The sequence below is a fragment of the Lonchura striata genome, chromosome 20 (genome assembly GCF_050655825.1).
Source record: "Lonchura striata isolate lonStrDom1 chromosome 20, ASM5065582v1, whole genome shotgun sequence".
NCBI classification, from domain to species: Eukaryota; Metazoa; Chordata; class Aves; order Passeriformes; family Estrildidae; genus Lonchura; species Lonchura striata.
Window position 1 is genome coordinate 12,454,662 of NC_140722.1, and position 15,851 is coordinate 12,470,512.

General features: G+C 44.2%; 1 protein-coding gene and 1 long non-coding RNA gene across 3 annotated transcripts in view; one reads left to right on the forward strand and one right to left on the reverse strand.

Annotated features, from left to right (window-relative positions):
• The window catches only part of LOC146765739 (uncharacterized), a 16,763-nt gene extending 14,847 nt beyond the window's left edge, over window positions 1–1,916 (forward strand). The window contains exon 2 of the long non-coding RNA XR_014949699.1: window positions 788–1,916. This is a non-coding gene — a long non-coding RNA (uncharacterized LOC146765739). The remainder of the gene's footprint in view (window positions 1–787) is intronic.
• Window positions 1,293–14,216, reverse strand: NPEPL1 (aminopeptidase like 1). 2 transcript variants are annotated; one of them, XM_021553560.3, is made up of 12 exons: window positions 14,032–14,216; window positions 13,133–13,318; window positions 11,836–12,006; window positions 9,198–9,287; window positions 8,439–8,520; window positions 8,115–8,257; window positions 7,472–7,549; window positions 4,887–4,987; window positions 4,176–4,299; window positions 3,657–3,833; window positions 2,903–3,013; window positions 1,293–2,179 (listed from the first exon to the last, which is right to left on the reverse strand). In XM_021553560.3, the coding sequence occupies exons 1-12, from the start codon at window positions 14,179–14,181 to the stop codon at window positions 2,021–2,023; spliced, it is 1,572 nt and encodes a 523-aa protein (XP_021409235.2). In that variant the 5' UTR covers window positions 14,182–14,216; the 3' UTR covers window positions 1,293–2,020. The 2 variants fall into 2 exon arrangements, with proteins under 2 accessions (XP_021409235.2, XP_085414408.1); XM_085558282.1 differs by having other exon boundaries at window positions 13,109–13,318.
• Window positions 14,217–15,851: the final 1,635 nt, after the last annotated feature.

The window sequence follows — 15,851 nt, forward strand, 5'->3', positions numbered from 1 at the left end:
AGAGAGGAAGCATCAGACTTTATTATTAGGTGTTGGATTAATTTATTTTACTGTCCTTTAGCAAACTTCAGTGGTTTTCAGGTTTTGACTTCCAAAACATCTCATTTGCTTTTCAGGTTTTTCTTAATAGATTTCTTTAATATGAGGTACTTAGTTTTAAAAATGGCTTCTATTAAATGCCTTCCAAATTAAATCCAGCACAATTATATGCCTTGAGACACTGCAAAAATTGAATAATATGATAATCAGCCATCAAAATCAAACTTCTCTGTTATCATTAAGTGAATAAGATCAGAATTGAGCCCTGTGCCACAAAGCCACAGGCCACTTTTTATGTAAAAATCTGGCAAAACACTACATTTCAGAATTAGAATTGATTAATTTGTAGAATGCTTCTACAAGACTGAGATTGAAGATTATCTGAGCACTGAAATTAAAACAAATTGCTATTTGCTTCAATACTGAGTCTGTAATAAAAATAACTTCATCAACACATGTCCCATGGCAGTTTTTGGTACTTTATACCAAGTTAAGAATTACCAAAGGCAGAACTCATTCAGATACAAATTTCTTACAACTCAAGTGGACCAGGGAGCCAGAACAGCAAGGGAGAAACAAATACATGAAGTAAGGAAGTTCTGGGGTTGTGGGTTTTTTTGGCTTTTTTTTTTAGCTACATTTTGTCTATCAACTAGAGCCACACAATCAGAATGGAATACCTTCATCTTCCCTTCTGCATTAAGCTTTCCAAGAAGTCTTTAATGAAAAAAATGTTGGTTTCCCTCAGTGTTGGAACTGCAGCTAAAACCAACACCAGCTCTCCAGAGATCCCCTCACCAGGGAACGGGACAGCTCAGCTTGATTTGACCTGCAGAGCAGCCAAGGGGGTGCTGGGGGGGATTCCTCACCACTGATGCTGCTGGAGCAGGAGATGTTCCAAAGGCTGATGCTGGAGCCCCGGGACAGGGACTTGGTCTCTCTGTTCCCAGCCCTGTCACTGCCATGACATCAGCTGGGACCAGTCACTTCCCGTGGGGGTCCCAGCCAAACCAGTGCCTGGAAGCTCCCTGTGGCTCCCACAGAAACTCACACTGAGCACCCCTGACTGCTGCTGAATCAAATGAAGTGAATCACAAAGTTCTGCAGGACTGCCCCAAGCACTCGCTGCAAGCTGTTCCTCTCTCAGCTCTGAGTGCTGGGAAAAGGAATGTGAGCGGGGTAATGATGTTGTACACAAAGTTTTGCAGCACTCAGTGTTCTCAGAAATGTAAATAACACCACAAAACACCACATGGGATATGTAAGCTTCTTTAATAATTATAAATTTATTAAGTGGCAAGAAGCCACTCTGCTTTGTAAACCGATTTTACTCAATCACAGTCCCTCTATTGTTTTCCTCATTTAACATGAATACATTCTGTAATTTGTATGTGAAACAATTACACAGAGATATGTTCTGAACCCTTCTTGCTGATTTTACTGGTCAGAAGAACATTAAAACATGCAGAAACAGCACCTATAGGCCTTTTCTCATTACATCTCTTTTGCTGCTAAGCTAAGCTGTCTCTGAATAAGCCAAGTCTACAGAGCTTTTCTCCTTGTCCTGTGTTCTGAGATGTCCTGAGGCCTGCAGAAATGTCTGATAAAACCTCACATATAATAAGTAATTCAGAAGGCTTTGTAAGCAATAGCTGCAGTTGCTTCTTCAGACTTGAGAGAGCTTCTCATGCATTAATGCACTTAGTTAGGTTTTGTGAGGAGCACAGAGGAGTACGTGGCCTCTTCCTGATATAGTTAGTCGAGCCTGGACTCTGCACCACTGATATTGTTCAGCAACTGTGTGCACCAATAATTTAAAAAAAAAAAACCAACAAAACAATAAATCAGACTGTTTTTATCAGAAACAAGTAATAAATCTTATCATGATAGTAAAAAAAAACAAGTAAATTTCTGCCGTGAGACATTTCATTGCTTGAGAACAGATCAGTGCAAAGTGAGGTAACTCAGGGCTGGGGCTGTGTCAAACCAGGCGCCGTCTCTTGGAGTCCCTCTCCATCTCTTCAGGGGGAGAGTCCCCATTGCAGCCCAGGGGGGACACCAGGTTTAACAAAGGATCTTCAGAGGCCCCTCCAAACAGGGACAGCAACAAAGCCACGCCATAGCCAGTAGCTCGTTCACCCTAGAACAAAACCAAAACCACACAGTTCACACTTGGAGGATTTGGATTAGTTTTAATTTGGCTACTGATCCAACGAGAGCTGTGGTGGTCAGCAGCCACAGCCAACCCCTGCTCTGTGCTGCTGTATCCTCACCACCACTGGAATCTGTCCCAGCTGGGTTAAACACACAAGAACAGAGCTCCCACTGACTTGTGGGTGGAGAGAGGCCAGTATTTTTCAGGGCAGGGGATCTCCCACCCAGCCTGAGCATGGATTTGGAATATGAGCTGAATAAACTGTGTTAAAAAAAAAAAAAAAAGCAGCAAGTGGAGTGAATTGGCTTGTTTTTTAGGAAAAAAAAAAAAGAATTTACACAAGTTCCACCAAAGGGAATATATTTTTGGAAGGATGATCAATTCTGGTCAATCATCTTAAAACAACATGGTTGAAAATGGAAGGTTGGGATTATTGCCATGAACAGAGACCAGGCAAGTTGTCAATGCTCACAACGATAAAGATGTCACTGACTGAAGTGGCTGCTAGAATATTTTAAAACCAAAACGAAAAATATGAACTGAGAAGAAACCAAGAAACTCGCAACAGAGACGAGCCAGTGCTTTTCTAAAGGACCCTTCTCCAGCTATTTCTGTCCCTCTGAAGTGATGGACCCAACCCAGAGCTCCTGCAGGCAGCAGCAGGAGTGCATCCCCAGGCGTGTGCCCGGGGAGGGGCAGGGCACTCACGGCGTGCACGGGAGCAGCGATGTCGATGTGCACCCACACCCCTGGCCAGTCGAAGCCGATGTGGGAGGCAATGAAGAGCCCAGCACAGGAGCTGGGGCTGTTGTCTCGGTCCTGTGGGAGCAATAAAAACAGAGTTGGTCTCATAAGCAGAGAAAATATAAGTGGTTCATTCTGCCTAGAAGAAAGACTGATACACAAATCTCGTTCAAAGCTTAACGAACGGCCCTAGAACAGTCTTACAAACCAGCTTTACTGCAAATCCTTGACTTAGTCCCTAGCAGCAGTGTGGCCCTGCTCAATTCCTCTTCTGCCCACACTCCTTTCTGCAGTATTCTGGAACCTCACTGCACACTGGAACTCTCAAAAGCAGCAACAGCAGCTGCAGCAATTCCGAGGCCTCTGTCCTCAGTTTCCTGGTTGCTGCACTCCCAGCTACTTTCCCTGCTGGTGATGTATGAGCTGAGGAATGCTCATCTTGATTTCCTAAAAGATCTCTATCTAGGAATTCAGCACTCATTTAGGGCCATGTTTAAAAGGCAAGCAGCCCAAAGGTACCTTTGCAGCAGGTCACCCTGTTTAAAACTGGCATTGAAGACAGCCTGTAGAGCCCCAGGTGAAAGACTCTGAAGACCAGGACAATATGGGCCATTTCTAAAAGGTGCCCCCATAAAGAGCTTTCAGCGGGCCAGCTCATTGTCTAGAAAACACATATTTTTATGTACTAGAGAAAATTAAAAGAAAAAAGAAATCTTACTGCTACAGAGTTCTTCATATCAGCTACAGCAGAGGTAAATTCACTGAAGTGGAGCTCAGGGCAGTACACCAGAGGATGGACCAAGTCTCCACAGTTCCTGCCAGCTTTAACACAAGCCTTTTCCCACTCTTCATTATTGGTAAGGACAGCAGCATGGTATTTTCCTGTAGCAATTCCCTGGTGAGGTAAAGGACAAAATCAGGAAGAAGTCACCTTCCACCACTGCTCATCAATAAAACCTTGTATAAAACAGGAACAGGTGCTAGAAAATAATGGTGTTAAATTTGTACCCTTGTACCACTCTGTGGTACATGAAATGGAAGCCATTTAATGGACAAAAAAGTCCTGATCACTATTAACAAATCAGTTCTGGTAATAATAAATTGAACTGCAAACCTAGAGTACTCACTGCTTGTGTCAGCTGCTGATGTCATCAGAACACCACATTTAATTTAAGCATGCAAAAAAGTTACATAAAGAAGAGAAAAGAAGCTGAGTTATGAATGTAAAGTGTTGTACCTGAGCTCCAGTAAGAGTGGCCATATCCAGAATGATATCAGCTCCAAGGTCTTTGCAGGCGTAAGCGACTCCATCAGCCAGGATCAGGCGACCTTCTGCATCAGTGTTATTGATTTCCACAGTCCTGGGAGGAACACAGGGCATGTCACACTGGAAGCTTCAGCCTGGAAGTCAAGACTCACCTGCTTGGGCCAAAATACTTCACAGAAACCTCATGGGCTGCTCTTATTTGACTCTGCAAGTCTGTAGGGCTGCTACTCCCCAGCTCCAAGCAGCCAGACAGAGCACACAAGGACAAGAGAAATGACAGTGCTGCCCTTGTGTGATGCTGGGATTCTACAAATTGCTGCCAAAGAAGTAACATCTATTCTTAAAAAATATTCTAATCCATTGATGGGCTGTCTTTGCTGCTTTGCCACACAGTGCAGCTGCAGATGGACACAGGAAACTGGTTCTACTACAAAAACCACCTAAATTCTGAGTGCTTTAAGGGAAGTGCAGCTCATGATACCCATATATTTTGGTGTATATTTACATGCCCCACAGGAAAATCTAAGCACACTTAAAACTCACTACTATGGATGTCTGAAATGCAATTATGAATATTTAGGGAAGCTGATTTAGGAACAGCTTCACAATCTGCATGACTCTCAGATTAGCAGAAAAATTATGTTTGTTCTGTTTATGGGAAAGGGATAGATACAATCTTACTTTCCAGAGTAAAGAACATGGATGTCATCAGGTCTCGTTGCACGTGGTCCCACTGCATTCTCAGCCAGACAAAAAACAGCATGAAGATTGTCCTTAAACCCCTGTAACAACCAGAGGGGAGAAATGGCTTTTGATTCACATCAAGCTGATTTATTGGGACTGAAATCAGTGAGGGATTGAGACTCCTTGACAGCAATGCTACAATTTTCAAAGGAAATCTGGTGGGGTTTTTGGACAGGTGGGTGGGCGTTAGTTGGGTTTTTTAAAATGTGCCATTCTTGCTGGGAGGCACAGAGCATTTTTAACCTGTTTATTTATTTTTTTTTTTTTTCCTTAGCCTCCTCTCTTCTGGCTTATCTCATAATGTTTTAATTTTGGTATAAAGTCAAGTGCTTATGTGGTTATGGATGGTATTTTAAAATGGATGATGATTCTGTTATTTATATAGTACTTGTATTGTGTGGAGGGATTCTAGGAACAGACAGGGAGTCAGCAGCATTTAACAAATGAAAACATTGTTCCTCCTTAACTGGGATAGTTAACCTTAATACCATCAAAATCTGGGGGAAAACCTGGCTCTTAATCTCTTGATAACTGTGGCTGAAGAAATCTGGGCTTGCTGAATCAGCTCATGTTCTGAAGTCTAAAGGGCAAAGGCATCAATCAAAACCTTTCAAAATTACAGGCAGCATTTAGAAGCCAGAAAGTAATCCCAGTTTCTAGCCCAGCTGGTGGGCAAACAGCATTGCTGGAAATGGACCTTCCCTCCACAACCCAGCTATTCACAGAGTCTCACTGCACTTCATTTTTCTCCTCCAAGAGAGACATGTTGTTAATCTACTGTCAAAAAGTGAAAATCTATTTCCAGTATCAGTTGCCTTTTCCTGAAGATCATTCTGCCTGCAGCTCTTCAAAAGCAGGATTCACTATGCTAACATGCAGGATCATGTTAACAATAAAGAAATCAAAAATTTAAGTCAATGTTTTTCTCTTCTCCCTTATGTTGGAAAGCTCACAATGGAGAAAATGCATCTTTCTAGGAAAAATCACTTGATTAACTTTTCTATCCAAAGCCTTTTACAACCACGTTGTGTAACTGCTGGGACAGCATGCAGGCAGATATTTATGAAGATGGAAAATAACCTCTGCCCCTCTTCCCACTGAGCTTTCGATCCAACACACATTTCCCACTTCACTCTCTGTGACAAAGCATAGCTCAGTGAAACCTCTTCCCCTTTTCTTTTATTTCTTAAAGCATTTTAAAAAAAGACTTGAAACAGTAACAACAAATTCTTTCCACTGCCTCTCTGAACACATTTTCTTCAGGGGTGTCATTTACAGGTCTTCTCACATGAGACTGTAAAATTAAGCAGTGAGTTCATTCTTTTGTTTTTACATACAAAGATTTCTCCAGGCTCAGTTTGTCCAAACACATCACTGGCAGTTTACTCACTGTTGCAGTAATTGTGTATGAACTGAGAGATCATTTGTGCTCACATCTACTGTGACTGTGAATGGAACTTCTCTCAGTGCAGGCAATCACACACAAAACTACTCTGGGAACAAGGACTGAACCACTGAAACCATGTCCCCCATCCATGGCTATCCCAAGGTTTCCCAAAGCTCTACATTCCAGCTCTTGTCCCTTGCAGACCTCTGACATAACTTTCTGAAGGATTTAGTTATGCAAGGTAGTTACTCTGCCTGAGATGCAGCTCACAAATCTGTTTCCAATTGTAATTCTCAGCAGGTAACTGCGAAGTTTACAATCTTTCCACATCAAACATGCTGTTAGGGCCAAGGCACAGAGCTAGACTATTGAGAAATGGGAATTTGGCACTGATCAGCCCCTGGACAAAGCATCCATCAGATCTATGCATTAATCTGCAGCAGTAAATATTTTTTGAACTTTGGATACTCCTTGGAGGCAATAGCTCCTCTGTCAGCAAGACTCAGTCACTGGATTTGTGGAGAGGGCAGTTTTATTGGCAGCAGTCACTTTTCCCCAGTTTGCATTGTTAAAGTGCAATAGGAATATTTGTAATTCTTCATATTTCAATACCTGGCTCCTTCTCAGCTCCCCCACTACTTTCTGACCACAGATGCAAACCAACAAGCAGCTCCTGATGACACTAGAGCTGTTATTAACCCACTAGGTTAATATTAGACCTGGCACAGGATTTGGAATATAGAAAGACTTCATATCCCAGAGTCACTCATCCCCTTCTTTGCTAAGGTGACAACAGCTGCCCTAAATCCCACAGCTTAAACAAACTCAGGACTGGATAACTCAAGTATAGACCCGATTCAAGGAACTAGAAACCACTCAGTCCACAGAACAAACTCTGAAATTCAAGAAGACCCTTAAAAAAATCAGCACTCAAGGAATTTCTCACAATTCTCAAGGTCCTAGTAAAGATGTGGAATATTTTCCTGGAATAGCAGAAAGAGCAGAGTGGCTCAAGCTCACGAAGAGCAGTGGCAGGTCAGAACTTCAGGATTAGACAGGCCTCTGTCTCTGGGAATATATCCAAGCTCCTTGGCAGTGCTGGGATACATGATATCAATTAACACATTTTACTTACTTGCTTTACAGCGGCTTTGAAGGCACCCAAAATAGCAGCTGCTCCACCACAGTCTCGCTTCATTCCAGGCATAGTAGTCTGTTTAAACAGAACCACAGATTTTTTTTTTTTTTTTTGTCTTTGAAAGAGAATTTCACAGTAATGCCTGGTAGAACCAGTGTTTCTGATGCTTCTGAGACTGGTTTTGACAGTGCTCAGCTGTCAACAACACAAACAAGAAACATGTGCCTCTGCTTACTGGTGGATCTGGTCTTGGAACTGAAAACTACTAAAACTGGGTTGCTAAACTGTTAGGAAAGTAAAAAGAAAAAGGTTGTTTATAAGTTTCACACTGAGGCCAACTACAATGGGTTTTGCTTCTATCTTTGAAACCAGAAATTAAACATCTTTGATTCTACTTTCTGCCTTTCAGTAGGCAATCTTTAAAGGGCAAAATATCATGTTGCTACTGAATTGTTCTGCAGCGGTCCTTGAATCCCATTTGGTCTTCTCCCCTGATAGTCTGTGTCCATACGGATGACAACAGAGCAAGCATTTAACTCAACAAAAAGGTACTTTTGCTTCCTACAGGCATTATCTGAACTGCTTCCATCAGAAAACAACAGTGTAAGCAAAGGCAGCAGCAGAACAAGTGTTTCTGTACCTTTCCCTTGATGCTGAGTCCTCCAGTGTCATACACAATACCTTTGCCCACCCAGGCAATGGTCTGTGTGGCACCATCTGGAGTGTGGCTGAGAACTGCCAGGGCTGGAGGATGCAGAGCTGCCTTTCCAACTCCATAGATACCTGGAAAACAGAGAATTAAACCTGTGGGGAAGAAAGACTGCAGGGAGCCCCTGTGGGTATTTTCTTGGAATACTATAGACAATAAAACAGTTTAAAAAATGTGGAAATGAAACATCACAATGGCAAAACATTCCAGTCATCTGCTAAGAAAAAAGTGTAATTAATACTCAACAAGATGTACCTCCAAAGCCTCTCTCTTTCAGCTCCTCATCTCGAATAATGGTAGGAGTAATCCCAAGATCCTTGCCAACTTTTTTGATTTCCTTAATAATTCAGAAAAAAGGACATTGTCAGTCAATCATCAGGACACATTTGTGCTTTTCCACACAAATGGGTACCCAGTTAAAGGGTTTTAGTGATTTTGCATGCACACACATACAAACATTCACAATTTTGGGAGTGGTGCTGCTTTTCCAATGGCCTAATTCCACTGACACATCCTTGACTTACTATGGCATGAAATATAAATTTGACCTTTAGACTCTGCCAGTAAAAGAAATCTTCTGAAGTAAAGGACAACTGTTCACTCTATTGGATCATGATGTAACAGGACAGGAATAATTTCATTTTCAACAGCTTTCCAGATCTTTATGATAAAGCTCATCTGGAAATAAGTCAGCTGTCCCATGATTTCAGTAACTCTGGTCACCATCAGGTTTAAGACAAGAATCCAGTGCCATGACCAAAGGAAGAGCTCATTTTTTCAGCTATCCAGTTCCCTTCTCCAAGCTGTAAACTCTGCCTCCTTCCAACCCTGCACAGTTCTATGAGACATGAAAGGCCAAAGGAAGAGCCTGAGCACCCCTGGCTGGACTGTGCCACCCACTGCTGACACACAGCTTGCACTGAGAGACAGCAACACTTGGGCTTGATTCCTGCAGTCCAGACTTTCAATTAACGATTGGAATAGCACCTATTCCATCAGGTGCACCTCACCAACCTCCAGGAAGTTGTCAGTGTTCATCTCGTTGCACGGGGTGTCCACGATGCGCGCGGCCAGCCGGACCCCCTCGGTGGCACTGGCCAGGCACTGCAAACACAAGGGAGGACACCTGACAGGGGCTGGCCTTTGGCACAGCTCTGCATTCATCCCTCTGCAGCCAACACCACGTGTGCTTCCTCTGGAGCACGTTAATGCTTAACTGCCACCACCACAGGCACAGTTAAACAATGCCAGCCAAGCTAACTATTATTATTTGTATGTGTCCAGCTTATTTTGATATGTGCTTTAACTTGTAAGCAATTGTATTCTTTTACTGAGCAAACTGATGTTGCAAAATTACTATCTTTCCCCATTACTAAAGGGACATCAAGAAAGCAATGTGAGGTGGAGGAAATAAAGATAAGAGGAAGCTAGTTCAGGAAGTCACAATGAGTTTATGGGCTGCTGAGGTTGGAAACCTGCAGAGATTGTGTAATCTGCAAAATGGGAAACTGCAGAGTTTGTACAGGGCAGGCAGAATGGCTGAGGGAAATAAAAGATTACTGCTGTGAGGTATTCTATATGGCAGGCCCATGGGGAAACTGGAATGTTTCATGCTTGTGTAAAACATGCACAGTTCTCTGATTTCTGTGGCAAAATGGACTGACCCTCAGCTGGACTGAGCAAAAACTTATCTGAGCAAGAGTGGACAGAATCAAAATGGTCAAGCAGCCAAGGCTGTTTCCTTACAGAAAGATCCCCCTTGCAAAGAAGGACCATGAAGACACCAGACACCAAGCTTCAACTTTTAACTCCCATCAACTAACAACTTGGAGCTGTAACACCCAGGGGAAGGAAACTTTGTGCAAGCTTTCCAGTAGCCACACTACACTGAGGACCACACACAGCACAAGGGTGAGTCAAGATGGGTTTCACAGGAATCTGAGGCGTTGGACACTCACTCACTCATGCTGAGGTATCTGAAGTTTGGCTTGGCCAGACCAGCCCAAGGACTCCATTTGTATCCCATCACACTCCTAAACCTTGGCTTGCTTTGGAAAGGTGCCCAATTCCCTGCAATTACTTCTGATTGCTTTACTGTCCCTGAAGGGGTAAGGACCTCCTCAGGAGCCAAGCTCTGTCTGGAGTGATTCCCTGTTAGGGCCATACAGGTAAAAGGAGGTGCTCTAACCCCAAGGCCAAGCCCCAGGGGAGCAGCACGACCTCCAGAAATAAGCTGTGCCTGTGTTTGTGTTTCCAGAGTGCTCCAGAGAACCTGGGTAATGGCAGCCTCTAATAAGTGCCTTGTAAAGCTCTGACAATCCCTGCTAGTCCTCACCATGAAATACCCTGCACAATGCAGTAGGTGTAAAATACAACATGTCAAGGGAGAGGTTTAGATAAAAATGTCCTACCACATGCCTCTTCCATGCTCTGCATTAGCTGTCTGGTGCTGGTTGAATTTAAGGGGTGCAGACTCAGCTAAGAGGATGCCAGTAATATTTTTGGCATTGACATCAAGGGGAAAAATGGGAGGTAGAAATAATTGCAGCTTTGTTTTTAAGTTAAAAATAACCCAAGTGGTTTGGAATCTACCTATCTGAAGGAACTATTTTTGACACCAGCTATGCTTTTTCTGATGTGGGGCATGGAAAAATGGAGTGATCAAGAGTTGTACTCTCAGCACATCTGTCTTTGCCACTTTTCTGAAAACTGGATTGGCACCATTTTCTGGGGCCAAATCAGTTCATGGAGTAAAGACCAAGCACAGGGGAAAAGACACTGGAAAAAACCCAAAACCCTAAAGCTGTAATTCTGTGAATTTCAAATGCAGCAACACTGTATCTTTTGTCAAATCCATTGCCAAAACTTTCAAGGGATTTCTGTAACCTCACTGACTGATCAGCTAAGGAAGTATCCATCTGTACTAAAGCACAGAACCTGGAGCACTGAACAGGGACTTCCCTAACAGATTAACTGCAAATCTTGGAATAGCTTTTAAGTTTATGGATCTTGAAGAGGAATGACCTGGCATGCCAGCAGTTACCCAGTGTGGAGTTTCCTCTCAGCAACAGTCAAACAAGGAAAACAGCCTTTTATTTTCTGCCATTGAAAGATGACTTGGACATATTTCACTGTTATGTGCAGCTCATCTCCAAGCGGTTTCTTAGGGTCTTGTTTTTGGCCACAGTTCTGCCAGAACTCAGCCAAAGAGGTACATCAGGCAGAAATAGCAGAGGCCATATGTGATCCCTGTTAATTACTTTTAGTGACATCAGTGTGATATTCACCTGCACAGGCACACACAGCTTTTGTCTGGGTAGAAAAAAGTGAGAAGCCCACACACCAAAAGCAATGTAATATTAAAGGCTAAAACAAGAGCTTGCATCTGTGATACATGTGAGAGAGAAGACATTTTCTTTGTGCTGTTTGGTGTTTTCCACCCTTGAAATCTAAATTCTGAATAACATTCTCAGCATCTGCTGCAATAATATGTTTGGCATTTCTACTCACAGATGCTGTGAACTGATCAACTCCAAAGAACCCTGAGCTAAGATAATTACACAACACTTATTCCAGAGGCAGCTTGAGGCAGATATATTTGTGTGTGCAACGAACTGAAGGAAAAGGTGACAGAAAACCCCCAAAATCTTACTTTAAGTGTTGCCACTTCCATTGGTCCGTTGTTTTGGCCAACCAGGAAGAATTCCACTGTCACAGTTTTCTTCTCGGTGCGTCTGGAGGCGCTGGAGCGATGCGTGAACAGGGGGAAGGCCCTGGCCAGGGCACAGGCGGAGGCGAAGACTTCGGAGCGCTCACACACCATCTGCAGCAGCAAACAGCACCAAAACACGTCACACAACACCCCTGGGGAAGGCTGCTCTTCAAAGATCTGTTACCTGGGGTATCCCTGGGGAAGAGGGGAAAAAAGGAGCTGGGTGGGAAATAACGTTGCCCAAGACAAGCTCATTGATCGTGTTTTGTACGGACAGAGAGGCACTGTGAAAACTCCCCCAGTTCATTTCCCATAAATGAATTACACTGCTGCAATTAGTTCATCCTTATAAGGGACCTGGACTGTTGTAATTATACCAGTGCAATTAACACAGGTTAGCCTACAGATCAGGACCAAAAGAGGCACAGGAATCACCAACATGTGCTCAAAACAAACGTAACAAAGAATATATGAGAGTGTGAAGGCAGAAATTGTATGAAAATGTGGCTAGTATTAACCCAGAAGTTTGTTAGCAGGCAGATTATTTTTCTCAAGTTCATTACAGCAATTACCAATGGAAAGCAGTTTTAGTTAAACACTTTCAAAGGCTAAAAATTAGAGTTATTACTCTTGCAAATAAGTTTTCCAAGTGAAGAGTACTATTAAATTTTTTCACTGACACTGACTGTATGAGTCTTCTCCAACAACTCAGAAATCTGATCTTAACTGGAGAACCCACAGAAACAAATAAATTCATCAGTCTCATATAGAAGGCGACCAAAGAAGTCCAAGAGCTCATGCTGCAAAGGACTCACACTGGAGCATTATTTGCATCAAGACTTTTAAAACTCACTGAACAAAATAAGCAAGCTACCACTCATGGGTTCTGTGACACAGACGTAACACTCAGGCTACATCAATCTCCTGAAACATGTGCAAACATCCCAAACCCTACACTGGAAAAAGCCACTAATAGTTCACTTTGCATGGGCATTCCTGGTTGAAGATGTTCCATACGAATCCAGCCTTAATTTCCTCCTTCTAATGTGCATGAGCACGCACAAGCCATTACAGTCAGGTCTTGCCTACATGCCAGTGCAAAACCAATCATGTCAGCGTAATTATATCAGTCAAACTTGCCCTCCTCCAGTCTCCTTAGAGACAGCTACAACCCGGAAAAGTCGAGAAAACACTCGCTAGACATTTCACTCACAGCAGCGTTTCCAGAGCCACTTACAACAATGCATCTGTTGACCCCCCCCGGCAGGCAGTTCCTGACCAGGCGGGTGATGAACTGCGCTGCGGACGGGCTGTTGTGCCGGCTGACCCGGGACGGCAGCGCGGCCACCGTGGCGTAGTTCAGGTACAGCGGGCAGCTGTCCGTGGGGTTGGGATTCAGCGTGCTCAGAGCAGACTGCCAGATCTGGGGAGAAAAGAAGGATTTAAAGACAAAGAACCGTGCCGGACTTCCCACCTCACTCCTGCTGTATTTTGGTAATTTTTAATGACAAGGGTTTAGGTGTGGGAAACAAAGAAATTGTGCACAACAACCTCTGGAGCGAAACGAAACAGGAAATTTGAGAAACGTGTTCATTAACCAGAAAATATAAACGTACTTTCCATTACAAGCATCTCCTTTAAGCCATATGAATTACAACCTAAAACCACACTGTTTAGTGCACAGGCTGGTTCAGAGCTCTCTTAACTTGAGACAGTGATAAATACGAGGATTGATTTACTAGCTCCGAATTATTGTTTCACATAGCAATTTAATTAAAAGCAAATAAAACTAAGAAGGGTAAATATTGTCTCAAGACACTGGGGAGCCGTGTATAAAAACCCCTAGCCAAACATCTAGCGACCTAAAAGCCGCAATGCAAAACGTTTATCATTCTACCACAAGCCATCAGCACCACTGAACAAACAGGTCGGCAGCGGCTGCGGAGGGGCTCTCGGCGCCCCCTCGGAGAGGGCAAAGCGCCTTTCCCCGCCGGGGCGGGCACGGAGCGGCTGCCCGGGTGGCCCCGCGCGGCAACAGGCCCGGCGCGGCTCGGCCCGGCCCGGCCGGGGTCCCGGGGCGCAGGCCGCGGGGCCGGGCCGGGCTCTGAGGGGCGCGGACCCGCGGCGCGGCCTCACCTCCTCGGTGACCCGCGGCTGCAGCTTGCCCCGCAGCTGCGCCCAGGGCAGGCGGTGCAGGTTGTGCAGCTGCCCCAGCACGAGCAGCGGGCGGCTCTGCGGGTCCGCCTCGCCCGCGCTGGCCTGGAACTCCAGCTGCACGTTCGCCATCTTCCTGCCCGGCCCGGCCGCCCCGCCCCGGGCCCGGCTCCGCGGGGCGGGGACGCGCCGGGGCCGCGGCAGCGCCGGGCGCGGGCACGGCGCTGAGCCAAGTGCCTCTTCCTAGTGGGTTGGAATAGAACAAGCTGATTATTCGGGTCTTTTTGTAGTTGCCAAGCGCCTCCTGTTAATGTTTGGTCAGCGGGCAGTTATCAGAATACGCTGGTTTGGAAGGACAGAGATTATTGAGTGCAGCTCTCCTGCCCTGCGCGGACGCCCCGACAACCCCAGCGTGTCCCTGGGAGCGTTGTCCAAACGCTCCTGGAGCTCAGACAGGTTTGGTGCTGGGACCATTCCATGGCGATGCTGATGCTCATTGATCTGCAGCCAGGCAAGCCGGGAAGGTCTGGGCAATCTACGTGGGAAAAGTGAATTCTGACGCATACAATGGAAATACACCTAAAAGAAAAAAACCCCAAAACCCTCAAATCCAGGCTAAATTCCAGAAAAAAAAGCTTCCCTAGAGTATGGTCTTTGAAGGGACATCACAGAAACTTTATTGAAAATAAAAGTTGTAGGAACATCTGTTGCAGAGGTTGGTCATGCATCCTCACAGATGGGAGAGTAACTCAATATATAGGCTCCAACTTTAACGACTCTCTTTACTGAGCCACGGAAAATATTCTGCTCAGGGTCCACTGTTATGCCAATACATAAGATCAGCGTGGCAGTGAGAGGACACACAGCAATTACTTCAGGATTGAGACATTACAAAGACTCCTCCTGGCAGTAAGCTCCCAATCACCAAGTTCAAATTCTGCCGTTCCTGCTGCTCTGAATGTCCAAACCCAGCACATTCCCTGAATCCACAGCATCTGAAAAGCAGATAAAACAACAGGAAACACTCACCTAACCCATGATCCTTTTGCAGTTAAGGGCAGCAGAGGAGGGTCCTTGTGAAGGGAATGGACAGAGGAAATCAATTTTACCTACAGAAACTCCCACCACCAGCAGCTGCAAACATTTCTGCTTGTCTGAGCTTCAGCAGAAGCTGCAGCAAAGACTTATCTTCTAGTTATTGATCCTCTACAGGTATTCATGGAAATAAGCCAGTAAAATATCACCTTACACAACCCATCGTAATTAATATGCAAAATTATAATGAATTCCCTGTTTTAATGAGTTTGGTTTAAGGCGACTGTTTGGTTCGGGTTCTTTTTAATGGTAAGCATATTTTTTCCAACAAAATCAGTTTCATTGTAACCTATTCAAGAACTTCAGTTTTGCAAGGCTGTACCAAAAGCAGTTTCCAAACACTTAGAAAAGAGTTAAGACTCCTTTTTGTTGTGGTTCATAAAAGCCAACCTTAAATCAATGCAATCTAGGCAGTGAATATGGCATTAAGGATAGATATCCAAATTTTAGCACATTCCAAAGCTCAGCAAGAGAAAAACCAATTCTTCCACATTAGTTTTCAGTTTCTAGAGAAAACTTGCAGTAAAAATAAATTTGCTATTACAGTGCTTTTGTCATGTAATTGATTTCTGTTAACAAGTTGCAGCTCAATTTTTGCACACTCACATGCATTTTGATGGAGAAACTGTTATAGCCAACAGCTTTACAGGCCATTCCCACCAGATGAGGAGACACAAATCCCTGGGAGTTGCTTTAGCAATGCTGTT

What these genes read in the sequence shown, in the direction of transcription:
- NPEPL1 (XM_085558282.1), bottom strand. Translation starts at nt 14,181, where the DNA reads ATGGCGAACGTGCAGCTGGAGTTCCAGGCCAGCGCGGGCGAGGCGGAC. An exon ending in ACACTGACAACTTCCTGGAG is followed by an intron (nt 8,521 to 9,197) that starts GTTGGTGAGGTG and finishes TGAATTATTAAG; the next exon opens with GAAATCAAAAAAGTTGGCAA. An exon ending in GACTCAGCATCAAGGGAAAG is followed by an intron (nt 7,550 to 8,114) that starts GTACAGAAACAC and finishes CTGTTTAAACAG; the next exon opens with ACTACTATGCCTGGAATGAA.